Genomic DNA, 24124 nt, shown 5'->3' on the forward strand with positions numbered 1-24124 from the left:
GACAAGAATCAAACAGATTTTAATAATTGAAAACTTGTATAATTCGTTTTATAACAATGATCAATAATTTTTACAATTCATTTAAAGATATAATATAATCTAATCTAGACAATTTGCATTCGTTACCTCATTAATAAGTATACACTAAAAATACTCTCATTATTACCATTATTTATAAAACAACCGATCTTTCGTCGATTTATAAATAAGATTCCACACTTTGAATCAATGTTGTAGATTAACACGAATATCATGTTCCATGCGACCAGCGACAGACAGTACAAAATGACTCCTATGACATGTACATCGATGTGACGAGTAGAACCGGGTCAACAAGCACAGCGCAAACGAAGGCCTCGATAACCGCAAATAGGTTTTCAATGCGCTCGCGTCACCGATTGATAACACGACGCTTATCGATAAACATATCAAAGTACGGGCGACAACAGAGATGACCTTTAATAACCCTGACTAGTTTACGAAAATTTAGTGAAAGAATTTTATTTTTATATTTCGTGAAGGAAATTTTCTACATTTTCAAAATACTCTATTTCTGAGAGATGGCAGGGTAACGGAGGATTGCTACTCATAGTAACCTCCTCTGTGCTTTTGTGAAGAACCTGCGCTGTGTTATTTTTAAACGGTTTTATTTAGTTCGACCCGTACGGAATTTATTTGCTTATTTATTTGGGTCAAAATTAGAAATTGAAATTTATGCACCTTCCCGTTGTCAGATTGATCTGAAATTTGGTACACGCATTTAATTTAGATGACAATACAATATAATAAAATCAATAACATTATAAATCTAAGATGGCCGCCGATACAAAATGGCGTATTACATATTTTTCCTTAACCCCTCAATTATGTCAAAATTTAAAATTCAAGATGGACGCCGTTCCAATATGGCGGACTAGGTACATATTTTTCCACAACCATCACAATATGGGTATCAAAAAACCGTTTAACTTAAAAGTTTTTTAAATGTATTTATATACATTACTTACAACACCCCGAAACCATTTCAGTCCCATCACAATGGTTCGAGGCTGTTTTAGAATTGTTAAAGAATGTTAAAATAATAATGCTATAATATTGTTATTAATATCATGCAGCAGAAGCCTTGACGGAGATTAGACACAAAATCACAGAATAAAACCCAGCTGCGAATTAGGGATGTAAAACATAAATAGTGTTGTTTATTAATAATGATTGAACAAAAGGTTTTTCTAACATTGTCTTGATAGAATTGACTTCCTATTACGAAAATATAGTTTTTGGAAACATCTACTCTTTTCTGAATTAAATTATAAACTGTAGCGCCCAGACATCCTATGGAGAATCCGCATAAGTAACGTAAGAGCTTAACTGGCCCACCCCAGCCGAGACTCACGTGAACATAAATAAGTACCATCTTCTTTATATTATCTTTATGTTAAACGATATCGTACGATATACATATCTTTTCAATTCTCAGATGCAGTGTTAATGGAACGTATTTATTTTTTCCTGATCTGTATTAAACTGAAGTGTATGCAACATATTACCTGTAGCAACATCTTATATGTTATTAAAAGCGTATTTTCTCCTAGTCTTTCAGAAAGGACTGAGTTGTGAGTATAGTTTCAAAAAAAGGTATTATTTTTATTTACCTTTTAATTTTAGATTATCAAGACGAAGGAAAACACGAGTTTTCTCGCAGGCAAACATTGGTTGAAATTATTTATCCAAAAAATACGGCGAATGATCATCATCAAACGATTAAGGAGTCGAAAATCTTATATATTTAGATATTAATAATATTTATTCAATAAATTTACAAAATTTTCGCAATACCCTTCATAGTGATTATAAAAGTTTTAATTTAAACAAAAAAAATCACCAAAATTAACTGTACCTTTAAATGAATTTAAAAAAATTAATGGTAAACACAAAAATCAGTAACATAACCATATCTCAACAATAACAAACACGATATCTGCGTCCGAGTGTTAAACAAATAAATCCATTCGTGAGGTTCGTAATATAGATAAAACTAACAATGCGCGACACAATTAGTATCAATAAATAACAAAGGTTCTAGAATAAATATGACAAGGTAGTAATCAATCAATGCAATCACTCATTATTCTACAGTTTGGTTATCTTGTAGGCTTGTTTATAATTAGATCCAGATCCAGAGATTTATTAGAACATAGTTATTAATACGCCAGGTCCAATAATAAATTACATGTCCTATTTCACCACTTCCTTACTTACATGGGACAATCTAGTATTTCATGATTCTGTGCTACTTTTTCGAATAAAACCTCATGTAACATATGTTATTTTTTATAAGAAACTAGACGATATGGAACTAAACATAACTTCAAAACGTTTTCCGAGAATAGAAAAGGTATTCCTGGCGCCTAAAGACAACATATAACCAGTAACCAAAGCAGTAGAGGACGCATCGATCGACTACTATGACTTACAGATATGCAGATTACATAATTAAAAATTTAATACTAAAAACTAATAAAGGTTTTTGGATTGGATTCAAAGGTAAAATGTTTTTACAAGTGACCGTTTTAGTGGGTATCACCGTGGATCACATTATCGATTCTACAGTAGCAGACTATAGTATAGTTCTTATGAAAATTTACTTACAAACCAACAATTAAAAGGAACGACAATCACTTGATTTTAAGTATACATTTTGTTTGATACTAAGAATTATTCACTGCAATGCCATTTGAATCAGATTTATTTATCGACCCGATAAAATATTACAATAACAATTCAAAATCGTTGTAGAAAATTCAATGGACAATCGAAAAAACCCTACGGAACAAATTGAGTATTAGTTTATATTAATGATAATTGTATTCCACAGATCGTGACAGCACTGAACAAGAAGTGGCACCCTGAACACTTCGCGTGCAACACCTGCCGCAAGCCCATCGACGGCTCCAAGTTCCACCAGCACGAGGGCGGCGTGCACTGCGTGCCCTGCTACGCCAAACACTACAGCCCGCGCTGCCACGGCTGCGGCGATCCCATTACTGACGTGAGTAACTTGCCTCCTAAACTTTCAAATTTCGGCAAAGGTCCGTAATATTAATATTTATATATAAGTAGGATTTCCGAAAGGTTTTCCACCAGCGACCATAAGCCGATGAACACGGCGTAGATAGACCCCCCCCCCCCATCCTCCCACTACTAGTAAGTAATTGTGACCATAAGCAGGGGGGATTACTTTTTATTTTATCCACGGTTATGTTAATGCAGTCTGTATACAGTATAATATAGTTTTATCCAGTGCACCAAAGATTGTTTTACTAGTCGTCGTCGTTTCACCCAAAAGACGCCCATTGCAAGGCACATGCCTCTCCCAAATATCTATATATGCTTATATAGTTACAATGTAACAATAAAACAATATCTCACCTGATGGAAAGTGTAGATTAAAACGAAGGTGGTACACGCCCATCCAAAAGAAACCTGTTCACTCTACTCTTAAAAGCCCCAGAGCTCAATTTATGAGGAAAAATAGGTCGTTCCAAATCTTGCCAACTCTCACCAAAAACGAGCTGTCAAACGGTTTAATTCGACTTTTGGGTATATCAACAACGTATGAATGAAATATTTGCCAGCGCCTAGTAGCCCGATGAAGGAATGGAGATGGCTCAATCAGTTCGAAAAGAGCCTTCGAGCAGTATGCACTATTATCTATGGGAGATATACCATAATTGGTTCAGTTGGCAGGCGGGTGGGCGATCGCAGTGTAGTATTATGGTACGCAGAGGTCGCTGCTACTCATCCTATAGAGACTTGTTCGTGAGCAGTGGCAATTCTATATTAATTATATGCACAAAGTGTGAAATATATGTAAGACTACCCCGTGAACTGGACCCGCGGCCTACGATCGTAAGTCAGTCCTCTACTACTGGGCTACCACTGCTAACGAATTGCTCAGTAGTAATAAATGATTGAGAAGTATGGTCCCTCCTCCTCCATGCACCACTAAAGGGAATTGGAACTCTTTTTAGAAAATTTGTCACGCCATCTGTGCTGGTCTTAGGCGATGCGTATTGCTTCAGTTGCTTTGAAATCGAACATGGTTCGGACCTGATCGGACCAGCACATAAGGCGTCTGTTCATTGTTCAACCGCTTTTCTGGTGATCATTTTTTCCAAGATGACACCAATTTTGAAGGCCTTCTTCCGAGTCGTATAACAGATTAGCATTAATTTGGCCTTGACCATGATAATTACACATCGCCAATCGTTAAAGGAAGTCTACAAATTAATTATAGTTAATGAGACAAAAATCACTGGCACGAGATGACGCAACGCTGCTCGTATAAACGGGGCGCTCCTTGTAAGGCAGTAAAATGTTTTATAGCCCTGCCTACGCTGAGATATCATAATCGCGCAAAGATGATGCTGTCATTTACATATAGTTTTTTTTTTAAATGACCCCCGGTATAGCGGCCCTCACTTTCTACTCCCATTGGACAGGGATAATTTTTATTTAATTATTTATTTACATTCATTTTTTATTTTCCCACTCTACTTATATCATTCTCTTATCTCTCACTCATTCTTCTTTTATCCGTTTTATTCTTGACTAATACTTCCCAATTTTCCGATCTGTTCTTTATTGCTTATTTGTCATTTGTATTCTAATTACTTATTTTACTTTAATTATTTTTTTACTTATTTCTATATCAACAATACTATATCACTTAATTTGTTTTTCACTTTTCGTCACTTTAATTTTTTTTACAACTATTATTGCGTTCTGGCAGTAATTCAGATTGATCTGGCGGTTTACCTCTTTGTTCACTAATGAGGGGATATTACCTTCCTAAACGGATATTCTATCTTTCGTATTCAAATATCTATCTTAAAAGGCATGCCTTTCTACGTTACTAAGATCTAACGGTTTTTAATAACCCAGGGTGATTTACTTTAAATGTCGAACATACAAGTTTGTATTTACGAACATCCCTCTTCAGAGATTCGATAATTTAAACATATAATTTCGAAATCACCATATTTCTTAATTTTTCTTGTTTATAATACGATTACCTTAAAAATCATAATGAAGATTCCTCATAGAGGAGACATAGAGTCCCTTTATAGATTTAATAAGACTGTTATCGATTTTAAGAGTTTACTTATACAGTCACCATCTTTATTTAAAAGGAATTGCTTTGAATGGAAGAAATCAATAAAAAATAACAAGCGATCCATAACATACCAACATACCGGTCGGTAATTCATACAAAATGTTAAGTCTGTTTTATTTGTAAAATTTAAAATTTATACGATCAATTTATTATGTTCAACTAATTTTAGTGCTCTTATTTTATAAATATATCCATTTTCCTCCCTTTAAACTATTGTGTATTATTCATCTTATAATTATCCGTAACTCATTTCCGTAAGCAAACGCATTAATTGCGGCAACAGTTACACTTTAACGACCGACCTTGAAGCAAACAGTGCGTTTTAAAAAAAAAGTTAAAAAAAACTCGCAACGTGAATCACACGACCGCCCGCGTGAGTTGTCGCCGAGCTAATGAATTATTTATCTAACCGCGGCTACTGGAAGAGATTCATTTCATTATTATCATGCAAACAAATCGATCGGAAGATGCTTAGATACATCGCTAATGCAGTTTATTTATGCGCATAGGTATACAAAATTAATACATTAATGTTGTGCGCACCAAGGCCTTCAATTAAATAGGTACTTAATTGTTTCTGATATTTTTATTAAGAAACAATATTTAAAAATAAAATGTTATTTTGAAATTGTCTACCAAAAATTCATGGACATGTCGACTAGAAATGTATTGTTTATACCTGATACAAAAATTGTCTCCTCGGAAATATACTTTAATCATGTCATAGTGTGGAAGTCATTTTAATTATGCACTATCTAATGAACGTAAACAACCTATCCCTATCGAATGATGACATTGGATTTTTTGAAAAAAAAAAAACTTTTTTCGACAGACATATCTTTTTGAAAAAATTTATCCATTAGTTTTAGGTTGATTTAGAATCTATTTATAAGCTGGACAGATTTAGTGAAGCGCTCTTTTAAACACGTCTTTTGTAAACTAGTGCAAGGACAAAATGATTTTATTGGGCGTAATTGTAAGTACATTTAAATATGAGTTTACATGCAAAGAACATTTTATGCAGACGCTAACGCGGAACGCAAGTGTACTACGTATAAGAATGGTCACATTTCTCAATTTCGGCAATTACACTTTCCGGCAATAAAACCAACCAATGTACTCAAGCAAAAGATAATTTTTTATTACCTTAAGGCAAGAGCCGGCCAACTTATCATCCAAAAGAGCAAAGTATAAGTAAAACAAAATTTAAATTAATAAAACGACCGAGTTGTTAAAAGCTCTTATCGTAAACACATTTTCAAGGAAATATATTCTTAATAACTTAAAGAACAAAGAGAAAGTTTCTAAATATTTTAATCAAAATTAATTGTTAAAGGTACGGGAATCTTTGTAAGTTTTGTTAGGAGGTATACATTTAACAAGAATAGGTATCCCAGCGGTAGAGGACTGAAACTTGCGATACTAGATGCGGGTTCGATTCCTAGGATACAGTGATATATATAATTCACTTTGGGCATTAATTATATAGGATTACCACTGCTCGTAAACACGTTTGTAGAAGATGGACACCAACTAGTGTCGTCTACATATATTACATTTGCGATCGCTATTACGTCGCATAAAAATTTATTACGTAACAACCATTACAATACCAATTTCTTTAAAAATATCTTTTAGTGAATCTCTAGTTATTAAGTTATTAATAGCTAGCAAGTTTTTTTTAACCCTTTTCTTGATAATGTATGTGTAGAGATACATCAGAATTAAAAAAAAAATAGTGGCATCAATTTTGAACGCAAAGTAATCATTTGTATGTGAATGTACAGGCAATTTCTTAATTTTCAAACGCTTGTTCAGTTTTTTCTTTTGGCATCCTTGGGTCTTAAAAGTCAAGTAGTATTAAAAAAATCTGCCAAGTTAAGGGTTATAATAAACATCGAATTAAACACTGTCCCATAATAAAATACCGTAAGGCGGAAGGCTATAATGTTAAGCCTCGCATATTGTAATATGTTCCTTCCACAATGTTTCCAAAGATTAATTTACCAGATAGTAAATTAGATATTATTCCAAAGGACACTTTAGCAATGGAATAACAAATAAAATCCTTGAATATGACGCAATCAAATACATTATTAACACAAACAACGCCCATACTTTATTTTCAGTGTACCGACATATGCAATGATTCATTGCAGTCTCGTAAATACTTAACCATTTAAGGAAAATACAATAAAGAAGTATAAACTACTTTGTATAATATACATACATTGTAAAAAATCTACTGAGTAGACATATTAAACGTACATTACAAAGACCAAACAAATATTTCAAAATTTAATTAATTTTATAACAAGATGTCCCGACTTTATGACATCAGTTTTCATAATAAACTTTTAGTGTTACAAAAAAGATTATCTACACGCCTTCCTTTATGTTATAATTGTCGTCTGACGTTTGACAGTGAAGAGAAAAGAGTGAGAGAAAGTGACAAAGAGGTGTTTTATTTACTATGTGGTTTGCGCGGTACAAAAAAGGTGTATGATTTTTACTAATTTCCATTTGTTTTACTCGCTTTAAAAACGTTCCTCTAGTCTTAAAGAAAATATGCAAAAAATTAGCAATTAGTTAATTTGTTGAGTTTTGCACTTTACAACACAAATGCTCTGTTATCTGTCTATCGAGATCTCTGTCACTGTATTAACTCGACACGATATCTCTAAAAACATAAGGCTTGGAAACTTGAAATTTGATTGAAATATTACTTTCGCCGAGTAAGGGTCAGCTATGAATTGACGGGGTGCTTATTAGCACATTTCATTCCAATTGGGGCGTATACGACCCCCGCTGCACTCTCCGTTCATGCCATTTGCAGTTCTCATTGAAAAACAAAGGATTCTTAAAAAATGAATTGTAGGGTCGAATATAATGTATATTGCAATTTATAACTTTTTCCCGATAATTGTAGCTTTGCAGTTTTGAATATACGCCCACGCGGCCTAAATGAAAAATCTTCAAAAACTGCCGTGGCACGGAACGTGTTAAATTCACGAAGCGGGTGGGAGAGAGCTAGTTATTGATATAGAAGACATAGGCTTAGTACTTTCCATATTCCTTATTTTATCATCATCATCATCATCATATCAGCCGATAGCCGTCCACTGCAAAGCATAGACCTCTCCCAAAGGTCGATGGACGGTGACCAGTCCTTCGATGCCCGCATCAAGCGAGTTCCCGTAACCGTAATTTCGTCATCAATCCACTTAGTCAACATCTTCCTTGTATAAGTACAATATTAAAACGATTTAATACTGTCTTTTTTGGGCAGTCAGAAATTATAAAACAAAAGTTTATAAGAACAAATTAAAATAACGCATATGGTTTTTCGAGTAATAATAGATTGAAACGCGTGGTTCTCATTATAACGAGTAGATCCAAAAGGAGCAGCCGCTCTCCGCACACAAGCACTATTGTCTCCAACGCGATGACATCACTTGTTTATGAAAAAATCAAAGCGTACTCATCCGTGCACCCATGATAACTCCACTATTTGTGCGCACTACATTCGACACAATTTCGAATATTTTCGGACACTTCCCATAAATGAATCTTTTATTTAAGTGTATAGCTTATTAATCCGCAAAAAGACTTCAAGTATAAAGTGATCACTTTGAAATATGTTAATTCATTTTTCTATTGGAATGCGATAGGCTAGACTTTTAACAGTACAAAGTGTACAGGAAGAAATAATAAACAATAATTAATTTTAACACGTTGTAATCATAAAGTTATTTATCATTTCTCAAACCAATGATTTCTAGATAGTGTGTACTATACTTTTGTTGACAGCAAACGACCATAAAAACTATAACTAATCATCTTATATAATGTACAGGTCGTTGCAGATAAATTTAGTACATAGTATTACACTAGACAGCACTACGTTCAGCTATCATTACACGTCACGAAGGCAAGGTTTGAACGGAACTTATAACTCTAGATATAGAACTACTTAAATGGCGGAATAATCCAAATTTTAAAAACGCTTTTTTTACTTTATCATTACAATATTTATTATTTCTGAAACAATTGATTTTTGGAAAAGGTATTCTATACATTAATTAGAAGATAAAGATATCCTTCAAATCGTATGGTGATTCGAACCATACGTGTATTTGTCCTAAAAATTATGTTATGCAGTGATGACACCCTAACACGAGGCTATTTATATATTCGTTCTGTACGGACGTGATGGCTAGTAACAGATAACATAACAAGCTTTTAATCATTCATGCAACTTTTGATGATGTAACATTATGCTTGGGTACATCAAGACCATTAAAAGGATTTTAATTATGTAAGACGCACTGAGAGAACTTTGATTTAACGTTTTATAGTAAACGACGGGGGTAGATCCTTCACTATGTGAGACTGACGACATAGTTGAAGTCGCGGGAAGTCGCTGAATGAAGGCAGCCCAAGACCAGTTATGGTGGTGATCTTTGGGAGAGGCTTAAGCCTTGCTTATCAGCTGATATATAAATGATGAATAAACGACGATTCGACGATTACTGCCAAAAATAAGTATTCTACTTCACGCTGTACGACTTTAATAATAATTTTATTATTTTACCTTACTCTATAATACTGTAGTGTGTACTAAGTTTTTGTTTTGGCCGACTTGAAATATTTTCTATATACTTTATGGTTTGTGTGGTTTATCCACGAAAATTAATGTTTCTATTTCACGTGTAGTCTTTCAAATGTTATAAATATCTAAGAACACTTCTCGTGTTTTAGCGAAAATACAAAAAAGGTGTAGATTCATTCTTATTTACCTCAAACGAAATCGGTAACACAATAAACAGTTCAATTCGGGAATAAAAAAATAACGTAATATGTTTTTTTTTATTATTTTAGCGAGTAATCCAGGCTCTGGGCGTTTCCTGGCATTCTAATCACTTCGTCTGCGGCGGCTGCAGGAAGGAGCTCGGTGGAGGTGGTTTCATGGAGCAGGTATATTAACAAACTAGATTACGAATATGGTTTAAAAATAAAAGTAATCTAAAAATCAAGCTGAAACATTGATTCAATTTGTAGGCTGGCCGGCCATACTGCGCATCGTGCTACGCAGAAAAATTCGCCGCCAGGTGCGCTGGCTGCGCTAAACCAATCGTCGACAAGGCGATCATAGCCCTGGACGCAAAGTGGCACGGCTCATGCTTCACATGCAAGGTTGTACATCTCATCCTCTTTATAAATTTTTCAGGTTGTTAAAACTAAGCTTTTCATTTTTAAAAAATATGCTAAGCGTCCCAACTTCCAGACATCCACAGATATCTGATGACTCGATGATGGTCCAACGTTGGCATTTCAAAAAAATAAAGGTTCACAATTAATAAGTAGGGTTAAACTAAAATGTAGACTACACTTATCAATGTAGGCAGATAATATTTTAAGAATCTCAGCAGTTATTACTTGTAAAAACTTGCAAATTCCAAATTCAATACGTGTCGAGACTTGCAATATGTCTCTGCGGAGGGTCCACCGAAAAGTGTTAAAGTTTGAAGTGGTCTATGAGAAAAAAATTTCGGGAATCTGGTTTACATTTATAAATTTTCTTCACATAAAGATTTATCAAGAAAACTTTCTGGACTTTTTGTCATCCATTCTAATTTCAATAAATTTAAAATCATGTTAGTCTTTTTTCAAATATTCTAAATGTTTCAATAAATTAGAAGAAGACGATCATAAAGTTATAGTAACAAACGTACCAACACCATTAATGTCCGATGACCTACCATGCTCAATCAAATCGTTTCTTATTGGAAAGTTAATCTCACAGTGACCAGTTGTAAGTAAGCTTTCGAAATCAATGACTAACCCGGCGAAAAATAATTCACTGCATTTTAAGGGCAAATAAACAATAAACTAATAAAAATATCCTCCCAGTTTGACGTGATTGACATCCTTACATTGCAGAGATAATCGAAAGTTTAAAATTAGGCGCAAGGCGTTTAAAATTGTATAGTGTCATAAAACTAAGAGAATTGCGCATTAATAAAAAAACAAGTTTTTATGGAATAATCTGGGCGGCATGAGAGAACTTATCTTTTCCAGAATATTTTACGTCCCACATGTCATTAGAGGGGATCTTAATTTAATTCTAGTTCCTCCACCGCACGCAAATAATCCTCAATCATCACAGTGATCGTTTGTAGAGTATATAAATAAAGTTTCACTACGATGGAATCCATTTTTGCCTCGAAACACTTTTAATCAACATTATTTTGTTTTAATTTTAAAAGTTTGGCAAAGACATAGTTGATATTTCAATATGATAAATACAATGACACTACAATACTACAATGATTTCACTATACAGGGTGTAGGCATTTAGTTCGTGTCGACTCTCAATAAAATTGTAATCATTTAGCAACTGACAAAGTTCTTTTAACTGTTACAGAAATGCAGAACCCCAGTCACGGACTCCACCTTCTCGGTGTTGGACAACAAGCCTCTGTGCGGAAAATGCGCCTAAAATGCCACGCACAGTCACACACACCCATCGATATTCACCATGTCTATTTATTATTCGATAGTGCACAAATATTCACTGCAATACCTTAATTTTATATGAAGCTTAAGTGATCAATTTTAATATTTATATTAATCGATTCATTTATATCGATATTTAGGATATATCTCCTTCAACTTTTATCGCTAAGATTATTTTCGGCGTCACATTGAAATTTATTTTCTTTTTTTTAAGTAAACTGTGTCTCTAACCATCATTGGACACGATAACAGTCATCATTAATAATTTATATGTAGTTTAGAATTTTGACGTTTAAATGTCACATGCACGAGATTATGGCGCGAAAAATCGCCGGAGATTATCTTAATGCCACAGATAAATAAAGTTATAGGGATTACGGTAAGACAAAAAAATATACATATTTTTACACCCAGTGGACGCATTACAAAGACATTTTGTTGTAAATAAAAATAGTTGTTAATATTTTTTTACGAGCCTCGCTTTGTCGGCGATGTTTATATACTCTACGCGTTCTTAAAATTGTAATGCCTTTATTCGAAATTTTTTTACGTTTCCCGAAGGCTTGAGTTTTTAATAAAGCACATTTGTTTTTAACTATTTTGTTTTTTTTAACGTACCACCTTTTAAATTATCTCAACCTTAAAACAGTTTTAATTGTAATAAGATGAACACATAATTTCACTGTTGGTCGAAAAGTAGCTAGCAAGTAACTATTTATCGTCTTCTTGCAAGACTATACGATTGTTAACTAGTAAAGGACGCTGTTTCAAATCCTTTGTCGCATAGCTGTCATACTTTATGCAAGAATCAATTGCATGAACACGCGAATTAAATAATTTTATTGAAATGAAAGATACTCGTGAGTCTCAAGGATAACAGAAAATATCAACTTATCGAGGTTCTCATGACCAATAAAAGAAGTCCGCTCCGTGCAAACGTCAAATGTATACTGAGAACACAAAATAGCAAACAATTTTTATGGGTAAGTAACTAAATAAAGTGAAGTAAATTTATATTATATATTGTTGGTATTATTAATTATTATCATTATATACGGGAAATCATGGTCTTTTTATAAACGAGTTGTTGGTTTATATCAATAATATATATTTCAACATGTATATTTCGACTAAATACCCATACGGATTGTTCGGATCTTTTGTAATAAAAATATTTTTATAACAGCCGTTTAAAACTAATAAAAAGAAAAATTCACTCACCTTATATTTATTTTCACTTCGTCTGCTTTCAGATCCATCGTTGGTCATTGTACTGGGATACGTGTCCTTACTGCTTTTAGTTATTTCAGAAGGCGCCTCTTCGCTCGTTCTTGATTTTCTACAAGACTCCACTTTAACATCCGTTTGAGGTGTACTGGGTTTGTTCTTGCATTTTTGATTTTTTCTAGAACTTTCCACGCGTTTCGACCTAGGTGTGGACTCTTTGCTCTTGCTGCACGAGCTCGGTACCTTACTGCGGCAGGACATGCTTTTCGAGGTTAAGGGGAAGTGATCTGCACTGGGCACTAAGCTGACATGGCTTGAAGCACACTGCGGGATAACAATGTACTTAAGTATTCTAATCGCATATTACTGCAAAGTATACATAATTGTTTATTAAGCCAAACTAGCTATAAAGGTTTCTTATACTCCCCGTATTTGCCGCTCTCTTCCCTATGCCTCACCACAAACAAGCATATCTAAGACGATGTAAAGCTATTTCGGTGACATTATAGGACTATGGATATACCGCTATTGAAATTCAAAAATAAAATATCTTAATACAAATAGACCTCAACACACACATGAATTGTTTATTATTTCTAACATTATAACAAGGTAGTCAATCCGTGGGTAAGCTAAGAGCCGACCAAAAACACATCAGCTGCTCTTTTTCAATGAAATTTAACAATGTTTAACGTGTACATTATAATATCAACACTGCTAATAAGTCAATAACCCAAGTTTAACACGTTTCTTCAGCTTAACACTTTTGAACGCTGTAATACGAATTTTATGATAACATACTTTTAATTTTAGATTTAAAACATAGTATTTATCAAAATGAACTGTAACATAAGGTATAACCTAAATCTGTTTTTATATTCATCGTAATAAATGAACATCTTTTATTTCTCTTTATTAATCGGGGTGAATGAAGCCTCTTTCGTCACATAACATCGACTTAAACTACCATAGTAAAAAACAAATGACCACGTTATTACATAACGTCGTCTAACGGCTTTGTGGTCACAAATCAAGAACCTGGGTTGCATGAGCGTTGCGTTGTGCCTCGCCTGCTGCCAATTTAGACGAGCAATTGCTCGAATTACATCGGTGAATAGCATATATCGAGCATAGGCCTCTCACCATTGCCCTCTGCGTGACCTTGAGCTTTCTTGAGCTTTCGTTGGTTGTCGTTTCATTTATAATTAACGTAAGTAAGAAAAGGAATATTTAGCCACTTCCGCACATGCAGTGGTAGTCGTGCAATAAAGTGCACCACCCGGCAGCCCGCTGATAAATTCGCATGCGGCAAACATTGTTTCACACAACCGCCACCGCCAAACTACTCAACACGTGTTTCACCTCTCCACGGGGCATCTTCAGGAGTTATGTTACACCGATTAGTGCGAAACACAGAGTCACAATTGGTCCTTTTCTTACTTAGGATGAACTTCCGCGAGGTAACGCCTGATTCCATTAAATATAATTAATGTAGTGTATCTAGTGACACATGTACATGCACATGCACTAATTATGTAGTGAGCACATACCGCTGCGACAGCCTCCACCATGGTGCGCACCTCCACATCGCGACCCACGCGCTGTTTCCTGAACAAAAGACGGCGGTGACATATTTGTATTGCTGAAGGTTTTCATTAAGAATTAAGGTTGGTAAAGGCACATTGTCGTTCACTTCGAGACTTATTGGCAAGCTCTTCGTCCCTCAATCTGCTCAAATATAACAATAGCCAACAAGGTCATGCTTTGGATCTCTACCAGATCAAATGTCGAAAGAGACAATTCATAAAGGAACGATAATCGACTTATGCCAACGTATTGGGACGCTGAAATGGCAGTGATCAGGTCACACAGTGTGCTGTACAGATGTCCACTGGGGCCTTAAAGTTTTGAAGTGGAGACCACAAACCGGCAAACGCAAGGTAAACCGTCCACGCATAACCGGAAAGACGATTTTTTTTGATACGCGTCTTTCTAATCGGTTGCAAATCTTTGGATAAGTTCTATGTCCATCAGTGGACTTTCTACTGCGAAAAAGATGATAATTATTTTGACTTTTTGTGTATTACAAATACATTTCTAATTTTTTTTCATTAATAGATCAAATACCTGAAATACATCTCCGTTTATCATCTTGAAACATATGTTGCGTAATACCATCGTGTATATGGCAACAATCTGCTATTTATTGAAAAAATAAAAAAATAACGCATGTGATGTGCAATAGGCGCAATGACAGGTGGTGAAAAAAAAAGAAAGTTGCCAGATTAATAAACCTAAAATCTTAAAAATTATGTTGCCATTATTAAACCTAAAATTAGCATTACACGTGCAATAATTGGACATAGTACGCGTATCTGATTAAGCCATCGTCTAAACTATATATGGCAGTCGCATTTAGACACACACACAAACCGGACGACTTAGACACGACTTTGAATGGCGGTTAGGATGGAAGAATGACGAGACAAGCATCGCGTCCATTATAAAAGATGAGAGGCAAAGCATGCTTCCTCAATTACTGCAGGAAGGTGATCGAGAAAGTAATTGTAAGGAATAAAACATAAGATTGAAAATCAAAATAAGGCAGGATAAACAATTTAAACAAGAATAAAACATGGGTAAATTAAAATGTAAACAGAAGTATTGAGATAAAGAAAAACCAAATAACTACGAACCATAATAAATATACACATGATACAAATAAGTAACTTAAGCTCTAACATAATAAGAATAGACTATTATACATTGTTACAGATAGACCTAGACTATGATAAATGAGAAGAGGATGAAAGTTGATGCAAAAAAGGAAAATCAAGAATGAATGAGAATGTTAGATTATGTGATTTATGTTAGATGAGTGAATGAACGATTATGTAAAGAATGGAAGACTGCAAATAAAGACACAAAAAGTCCCCAAAAACGAAGCCATAAAAAAATACGCACTCTACGACCAGGGAAGTCAGAAAAATAACGGTCGCGAAAGCGATTTGTATAAATTAATACTTACAGCGGTGATTTTCTTCGACCTTTACCAGAAGCGATTTTCTTCATGGCCATCTTGTCGCCGGGCTTACTTGGCGAGGTGCTAGACTTCGACGTTCCACTGGCCGACAACAATAAGTAATAAGCACTAATATATAAATCACCTTCGCATCACACCGTATTCATCGTCGATACTACCTTCTTATTTTAGACATTAACTTTCTTTTTTTTTTAGACTCCGCTATGATATCGACAATTTATGCTGGGTTATCCTAACGACTAACCATTTCTGCACCACTTTTAAAAAAAAATTCGCTATCTTAGTTACGGGTGATAGGCTAGAGGGATTTCGTTGCCTATGTTAGATGACGTCGAAAAAATTATCTGCTTAAGGGCTTTTCTGTTATAATTATTGGGATTTATATTCCATAGATATTACTTTGACCCCCCCCCCCCCTCTTATAGGCTTCCATTGTACCTTAACAAAAGTAAATATTAGCCTCTCTGGTAGCCCGAGTAAGGTTCACTAGGTCAACTATGTCAATCGCCGCCTTCGTCGGTCGATATCTCAAAGGCTTTTCGGAGACTTTAAGATGTTTCTACGCAGAAAAAAAAAACCTTTTAAGTCCCGCATTCGGGAGATAGGGGGAAGCCTTATCTCCCGAAAGCGTTCCCGAATCGATGTTCATAATGCGACGACAGAGAATCTTCTTTTTACTTTTTTCCCTGATGTGGGTAATCGGACATTACTGCATACACAAAATATTATTTAACTATATGTGGTTGCAGAACTCGGTTACAGAAACCAGTCAAACCGATAAATCTAATGCCCAACGGAGGAACATTTGACGAAATTGGTTGGTGTTAGTCCGTCGTGGACTATCCTTACCATCACAAGGGCGAATATGCAGTGGCATATATTACAAAAGACCAAAAGCTTTCTGTAATTATTAAGTACAAATGTGTTTTTTTTACCATGCCATATTCTTTTTGCTGGTCGCAGACTTCGCTTTCAGATTGATCCGAAGAGTGTCCAATGAATACATCGATAATTTCCCATCGGCTCTCGACGCTGTAGGATAAAGGATTTTTTTGATTTTTTTCCAATTATACTAAATAACCCTATATAACTTATAAAAGTGTTTTGTATTAGGTTGAAATACAAATTAATCATAGATTCCTCATAGATTTCCGACGGGGCCAGTTGGATGTCGCCTGCCTCCAGCGTCTTTGACCTGAATCTTCAACAAGGAAGTCGGATCTCCTTATCGACAATTTATTAATAATTATTTACAAATTTACCAAGAACTAAGTGATTTTTTTACTAGCGTATTCTAAATAGGCATAAGTATTTAATACTAGTGAGCCTGATATATGTAGTCTTGTCTTAGATATAAATAATCAATTCGAATCTCAATTGTCAAATACCGAAAAGTTTATAGCAGATAATCAAAATGCCTTGTTTCAATAGCCATTACCTATACATGTAAGAAACGTCCACGTACGTACGGGGTCATCAAGATATCTCAGGAACCATAAGGATCAGAGACTTAAAATTTTATAGTAATAATCCTTTCGCTGAATACAGGTCAGCTAACAATTTTACGAATTATACGAAATTTCATCTGCAAGGAGGTTGTGGCGTTCATTAAAAAGACATTTTTTCAAACTACATCTTTTTTTTGGTATGTAAAAGGCAAACGTGAATGCATTTTATGAAATTACAGGTACAGAAGGCAGTACGGTCACCACAAAGCTTACGGAGGATATATATAGTATTCGTATATGTATAATGTATTCAGACCGAAAGTCAGGAAAAATTGTTTGTAAACAAAAATATCGATTATTGAAAAGTTCCACAATATCTTTTAAATCCTCCTCCTCATAGTTTAAAATCTAGTTTTAAATATATGTAAAGAAAATATATTTCTATAATGTTATATGTAAGTATAGCACGCATGTATGCAGTAGTATTCCATAGATGGCGTCGTAAGCAGTGGCGGCCGATAATAAATAAAGCAGTGCCGTTCCATAACAACAATGAATAAGGTGAATGCCGTTTTTAAGTTAGGGGAAGTAAGTAGATTTTAATTGTCGTTTCTATTTCACTCTGGTGTAGCTTATATTAAAGTGAAATACTTATGTTATTTGTGTTTATCAGTGTTAAATTAAAACTTTGTTTTACCAAGCAATCCCATCATTTATATTGAATTATATTCTCTTAAAATTCAGATACACTCTCTTAAAAGTATATCATTAAATAAATCTTATTATAGTATTTAAGAGTGTTTGTTTAACCGAAGCGTGAAGATTGATATTATAATGTACACAAATTATAAAATATCGCTTAATAAAGAGCAACTGTTGAGTTTCTGACCGGGTCTTCACAGCATTCCGAGCCGGTGGTATCTTACTACTTATGTTAAAACCGATGGTTTAAGGTGCATACATATGCCTACTTGAATAAAGATATGTTAAATTTAAATGGAAACGTAGTTAAGAACTCTTACATTGTCTGTGAGATCAACAAAAAGGTATCATTTGTCTGGTAAAGTATCTATGCAATAATTCATAAGAACCTTCACTAAATATTAGAAAACTATTTACTAGACCTATGATTATTTATCCTTTAATTATTTTTTTCTATCCCTGTCACTTTATTCTTTCTAAGTGCGATTCAAATCGATTTGCTGTTTTTATCTATTATTTTATTATATTTATAATATATATTCCTTATTTATTATAAGTATACATGCTACATACATGTGTATATATGTCTGTATAAATGTATATTTTGTACACGTTAACTACCCATTATTTATACTTCTATTGTTTCCATACTATAATTGTCTAGAGATTTTCTTGTGTGATAAGACCGCCCATTGTACTTTTTTGTATATTATTACGAAACCATTTAAATGTATCCCAGCGTGTACAATAAAGAATATTAAATAAAATAAATAAATAGATAAATGAGATGAACGTAATACATGAAGACGATCTAGAGTTATAACGTGACCAGATGAATGAAAAAATATATTTTTACACACAATAAAAATATACTTACAAGTTTTACAGCTGTTTGCGGGCTTTAATTTTTCTTTACCTTTATTCGACTTTTTACTATGCCTATTGTTCTGAAAACATTCAAAATATTTTTAATTTCACACCTTCTATAACAATATTACGTGTAAAAGACATAACCGTCCCTAATAGATTAATATAATAATGTGTGTCGGTGATAATGGCTGAAATATATCATATATACATAAAATTTTTACATATGATATCCCATAAACCAACGTCAAAATCGAATTATTTGGCAGATAGTGATTGAAAAAATAATTACAAAGTATATGCCACAATGATTCTATAGACCGATAAGTGCAAAGTTAGGACTCAAAGGTAGACGAATTATTGAAAACACTATCTTTATTGAAATAAATAAAACCTGGCAAAGTTAATAAAGACTGCCTTGTGAATGCAAAGTTGCATACTAACAAACATGCACACAGACCGGCGCGCCAACATGAGTTATCTTTTGTAAAATCTAAGCATGTTTATCCGATATACCATCAAAATGTGTCTAGATGTGAGTCTAAATTTTTCACTTACATTCTCCTCTAAGTTTTTGATGAATTCCGTTATTCTCGCCGAGTAGTCGTTAAGAGCTTCTTCCAATTTATCGCAGGTCTGCAGAAGGTCCTGTCAATTTTTAGAAGAATATTTTAAAGATAATTGTATAGTAAAGTAATATCTAGAGAACATCATCAAATATTTCCATCCTATATTTTTAAACATAATGTAAATAAAAATAAAACTAACATCGCTATAGAGGTCCTTAGCAGCGGCATGCGCAGGCGCAGGTACATCGCGAACTAATTGTGCTATAGTGGCGCCAAGCTGCAAACTGTCGCCTGAGCACAGCGTCTGAGGAAACGACTTGTGGAACGCCTGTGAAACAACACCTTTTATAACATCACAAAATAGAGGTTTTTTACATATGGCCCCTCTACTAGGAACTGCTCGTACCCCTATCGTGTTTGGGAAAGGGTTTTTATTCCTCTCCTAATCATTTATTTTCATCCTATTTTTATTTTTCTCTCTTTTCGCTCTTCTGTCATTTCTCTTAAGATCTATTTTTCCTCTTTCATTCTACAATTATCTTTTATTCTTTTTCACGCTAATTTCCATTCATTCATACACTCACTTCCTTCGCCTCATTCCTCAAGTATCACAGAATTATCACATTTGTCAAAAAAGAGGCTTATTAGTTATAAGTTTAAGGAAGTTTAAAGGCATTAAAATATTAATACTCTCTCAACGTAATAATAACATAAGAAAAGCATTTTCAAAATTCAGAATACTACATATTAAAATTAATTATTGTTTACTATCTATTCATTGTGCAAGGCAAAAATAACAAATGTTACATTTTTCAGAGTAATCACTTTATCAAAGTCATTAATAAAAGCTTTCACACCTATAACCAACAACCTGTATAATTAAATTTCTTCCTTAACAGGTTTAAGTTGAATTTAAAGTTATGTTCCCGTAGCAAAGCAGGTTATATATGAGCTTCACCGCACCTATTTCTACGAAAATGCTCGCATCATACATCCATACTTGAATAACTTTAAAAATCTCAGATATAATTAAAATTTCTAGTTGTCTATATTTTTAAAATTAAACTTGAAATCTATATATCTCTAAACTCTTTTATTTATCGTTTTTTTTCTTTTGGACGATAATGATGAATATAAAGGGTGATGGTCTTACACAAAATGCCTGCAGCATATTCTGGTGGAGTGAAACCACCCTGATCATATGCGCTTGAAGCTGCGTGTGCTGACCAAAGGGAAGTTGGGTGCTGTTTGTGCGTGACATATCGTGGATCTGAAAAAATATAAAAACAAATCATACTTTATGTCTATATGTACAGTTAAAATAATTATTAAATTACCTTAATATTTTGAGGAGATTCCATCTAACAATATTGCATGTAATATTTAATACAGGCTAATCGATCATAGATGTAAAAGCTTTAAAGGAGTCAATGTATAATAAAATAATTTTAATTGACAAATGAATAAAACCACTACGTAAACTTTATCATAAAGTTCTTATTTATAGTTAAATAACTACAGGATAATTTGTTATACGAGTAAAAGCTTTAAAAGGATAAGTATAGCTCATATATTAACAAAAAGTTTACCTAACCTAACCTTTATACCTATATCCAATCACCCTGTATAAAGTGACAACTCAGAAATATGTTATTTTTCTGTTTTTACTAGAATGCGACAGGCTAATAACTTCTAGAAGTACAAAGTCTACAGAGACAGACAATAAACAATAATTAATTTTAATTTGTAATTTTTTAATACTATATTTATTATTACCTTTAAATTTCTGAAACCGATCGTTGACAGTGTGTAGCGTATGATAATTGACAGTTATAGAGCTATACATTGACTCCTTTAAAGCAGCAATTCACACTTAAAATCAATCGACCTGTATATTATAGATTTTAAAAATTTACAGTATTATGTACATTTATATGGTACTCGTATTACGTCTGATTTTTTATATTGAATGACAACTGCTTACTGGTATTGCAGATAATTTAAAATTGTAAACAAGTTTCTTATTTCATGTAAATGGGGCCTCTTTTTTAACCCTATGCATTCGGAAGGCGCCTCTCCGGCGCTACGCTATACAGGCCGCAAGTCGGAACGCGCGACAACGATGTTTGTTACATTACATTAGCTCCAATCGTCAGGAATGCCTTACTGATCCTTGAGATCCTTTCGAAATTGTATTAACTGTAACGTGCCCGAAACATTCGCGAAAATCGCGTCGATTTGCCACCTAACCCGGCCTTTTCGTCTTCGACCGCAAAGGGTTAAACCAAGAAAATTTACATAGCCATTTATGTTTATGTGTATAGTATTATAAATCTCACCTGCCGCTGCAATTGGTACACGTGTATACGACTAAATCTAGAACAGAACTCCGAAGATCTCTTCATTATCTTCTTCAACTCTTCCAAATCCATGTTGAACATGTTAAGCCGCTCTATTGATGTCCTGAGAAGTATTAAACATTTTATTTTTCTTTTCATAAAAAAGAACTCAGTGGCAAATGATGCAACTGTCCAAAGAAGTCTATATTTGTCTCAAAAATATATTTAAATTAAATATAGATTAAAGATTCAGTTATTTTTGTTTATATCTCGTCGCGTCGTTTACTAAATTATTTTAATATTAACAAACTTCTCTGAATTCGTTCGAACAAGGGTACAATCAGAAAGATAATGTTTTAATAATTTCAATATTGAAGTCAATCTCCTGATCCACTGTAAATTTATATCGAGCACGGGTACAGTCGGACAATGTTTATATTATTTAAATATTAAAGCCAAACTTCATGTCCAATCTGAATTTGTTTCGAGCAAGGATACAGTCAGGAAGACAATGTTTAGACTGGTATTAAAACGTCATGGGATCTGTTCCAAAATTGCCCTAGTAACCCTTGTCAGTCTCGCCTTCCAATCTCACCAATAACATTCCTCAAGCAATGATGACAAAATGAAAACTATTTATGGTCTCAGTTTGAGTGGTGTCAATATAGCGCTCTTTCAACCGCACATTTGTAAGAGAATGAAAGGGACAAATTATTGTTGTCCTCGTCAAAAACTTTTAAAATCTAGTTGCTTTTACACGTGCGTCTTGTTAATGGATCAATATTTTTTTTTGTAATCGACCCCTTTGTTATTTCTGATTGCCTGTTGAGTACTTTACATTAAAAATGGGGTTTAAAATAAATATATTTTTATCTTGTCATACGATAAAATTTTTTTTTTCAACTAGTATATTCACAATTTGCTACATATGTAAACGCATCCTTACATTGTTATGGCCAATCAAATATCTCGTCTGCGTACCAACATTGTTGTCACAATAAGCTTTAAAATCTTTTCAGCCGATAGACACCTACTTATAAATCCTTCATAATCATAAGATATATCAGACCTTGCATTTCTCAAATGAAATTAAAAATATATCTTTACAAATTAATAAAATTAGAGTGGACAGGCAAATAAATATCTACGGTACAAATAACAATGTTTGTCAGTGTTGTCGGCCATCTTATAAATACGAGGTACACATGTCTTACGAAATCGAAAACTAAAAAATATATAGAACGTCCATTTATTTACAAGGCACCGAGCAAAACTATCTATACTAAAGTTTCTACTGCAAAAAGTCTCTAACTCAATTGTAATAAACGGAATCAGATTTTGCAATAAAAGAAACTCATAATAAATGTAAATTGACAGAAAGCCTTATCAATAAACGAATATTTAAATGACAAGAATCCTTGGCAGTAATTGCCTGAATATTTTGATTTCATTTAGTCTATATCTAAGTGTTTATGTATAAATATATATTGTTAAAACATGTGCTGTTGTGGAGTTTCTTCCAGTTTTTTCTGTTTATATTAACATGACGAATATAGTTTTAAAACATTTGTTTACTTACATGATACTAAGTATCTCTTCATTGATTCTTATACGTAGATCCTTAACCTTTGCGCAGTAAATGCTGTTCTCAATAACGCTGTTTATACTTCCAGTAAATTTGCCTATGAATAACAGTAACCTATATTTAATTATTATAAAATACAGGATTGGTTATAGTGATTGGTTATAGTGATTGGTTATAGTTTTAAAAGCTTTTAAGGGATGAATGTAAAGCTTATTTGCGGTTAATATTATGTAGTACACCCTATCCAAAATTCTTTTCTGAAACGATAAATAACGTAATGATAAAATAGTAAGAATTTTTTTTTTGAAATTCTGATTACTGCATATTAAAATTAATTATAGTTTACTATATGTCCCTGCAGACTTTGCTCTGCCAGACGTTATTGACCTTTCGCGTTCCAATCGTCGTTTCAGCCTATAGACCGCCTGTGCAAGTTATGGGTCTTCCGCAAAAATATCTATGGGGATATACCATAATCGCCAAGCTTGGCAGGTGGATTGGCGATCGCATCGTAGTTTTATGGTATGCAGACGACTGTTGCCCATCCTTTGGAAATTTCTTTCTTTGTAAGTTGTAGAAATTCTATACAATTAGTGGACATAATGTGAACTATATAAGATTGTATCCCGGGAGTCGAACCCGCGACCTG

General features: G+C 33.7%; 2 protein-coding genes across 3 annotated transcripts in view; one reads left to right on the forward strand and one right to left on the reverse strand.

Moving 5' to 3' along the window:
• The window catches only part of LOC137933297 (transforming growth factor beta-1-induced transcript 1 protein-like), a 36437-nt gene extending 24154 nt beyond the window's left edge, over nt 1–12283 (forward strand). Inside the window, exons 3-6 of the mRNA XM_068777192.1 lie at nt 2876–3049; nt 10058–10153; nt 10238–10372; nt 11604–12283. Of these exons, the coding sequence (XP_068633293.1) occupies nt 2876–3049; nt 10058–10153; nt 10238–10372; nt 11604–11678 (480 nt within the window). The 3' untranslated portion in view covers nt 11679–12283. The remainder of the gene's footprint in view (nt 1–2875; nt 3050–10057; nt 10154–10237; nt 10373–11603) is intronic.
• Nucleotides 1–24124, reverse strand: part of LOC137933404 (uncharacterized) — a 68922-nt gene that overhangs the window by 40236 nt on the left and 4562 nt on the right. Inside the window, exons 6-15 of one of the 2 annotated variants that reach the window (XM_068777353.1) lie at nt 23470–23572; nt 21891–22014; nt 20705–20821; nt 19751–19879; nt 19541–19630; nt 18993–19062; nt 16901–16997; nt 15951–16046; nt 14473–14530; nt 12917–13246 (exon numbers count right to left, since the gene is read on the reverse strand). In XM_068777353.1, coding sequence (XP_068633454.1) covers nt 12917–13246; nt 14473–14530; nt 15951–16046; nt 16901–16997; nt 18993–19062; nt 19541–19630; nt 19751–19879; nt 20705–20821; nt 21891–22014; nt 23470–23572 — 1214 coding nt within the window. The remainder of the gene's footprint in view (nt 1–12916; nt 13247–14472; nt 14531–15950; nt 16047–16900; nt 16998–18992; nt 19063–19540; nt 19631–19750; nt 19880–20704; nt 20822–21890; nt 22015–23469; nt 23573–24124) is intronic. The other variant, XM_068777354.1, reaches the window with a different exon arrangement.

The sequence above is a fragment of the Battus philenor genome, unplaced genomic scaffold (assembly GCF_028537555.1).
Source record: "Battus philenor isolate CCGP_79_NKW_IND1 unplaced genomic scaffold, ilBatPhil1.0.hap1 SCAF_13, whole genome shotgun sequence".
Classification (NCBI taxonomy): domain Eukaryota; kingdom Metazoa; phylum Arthropoda; class Insecta; order Lepidoptera; family Papilionidae; genus Battus; species Battus philenor.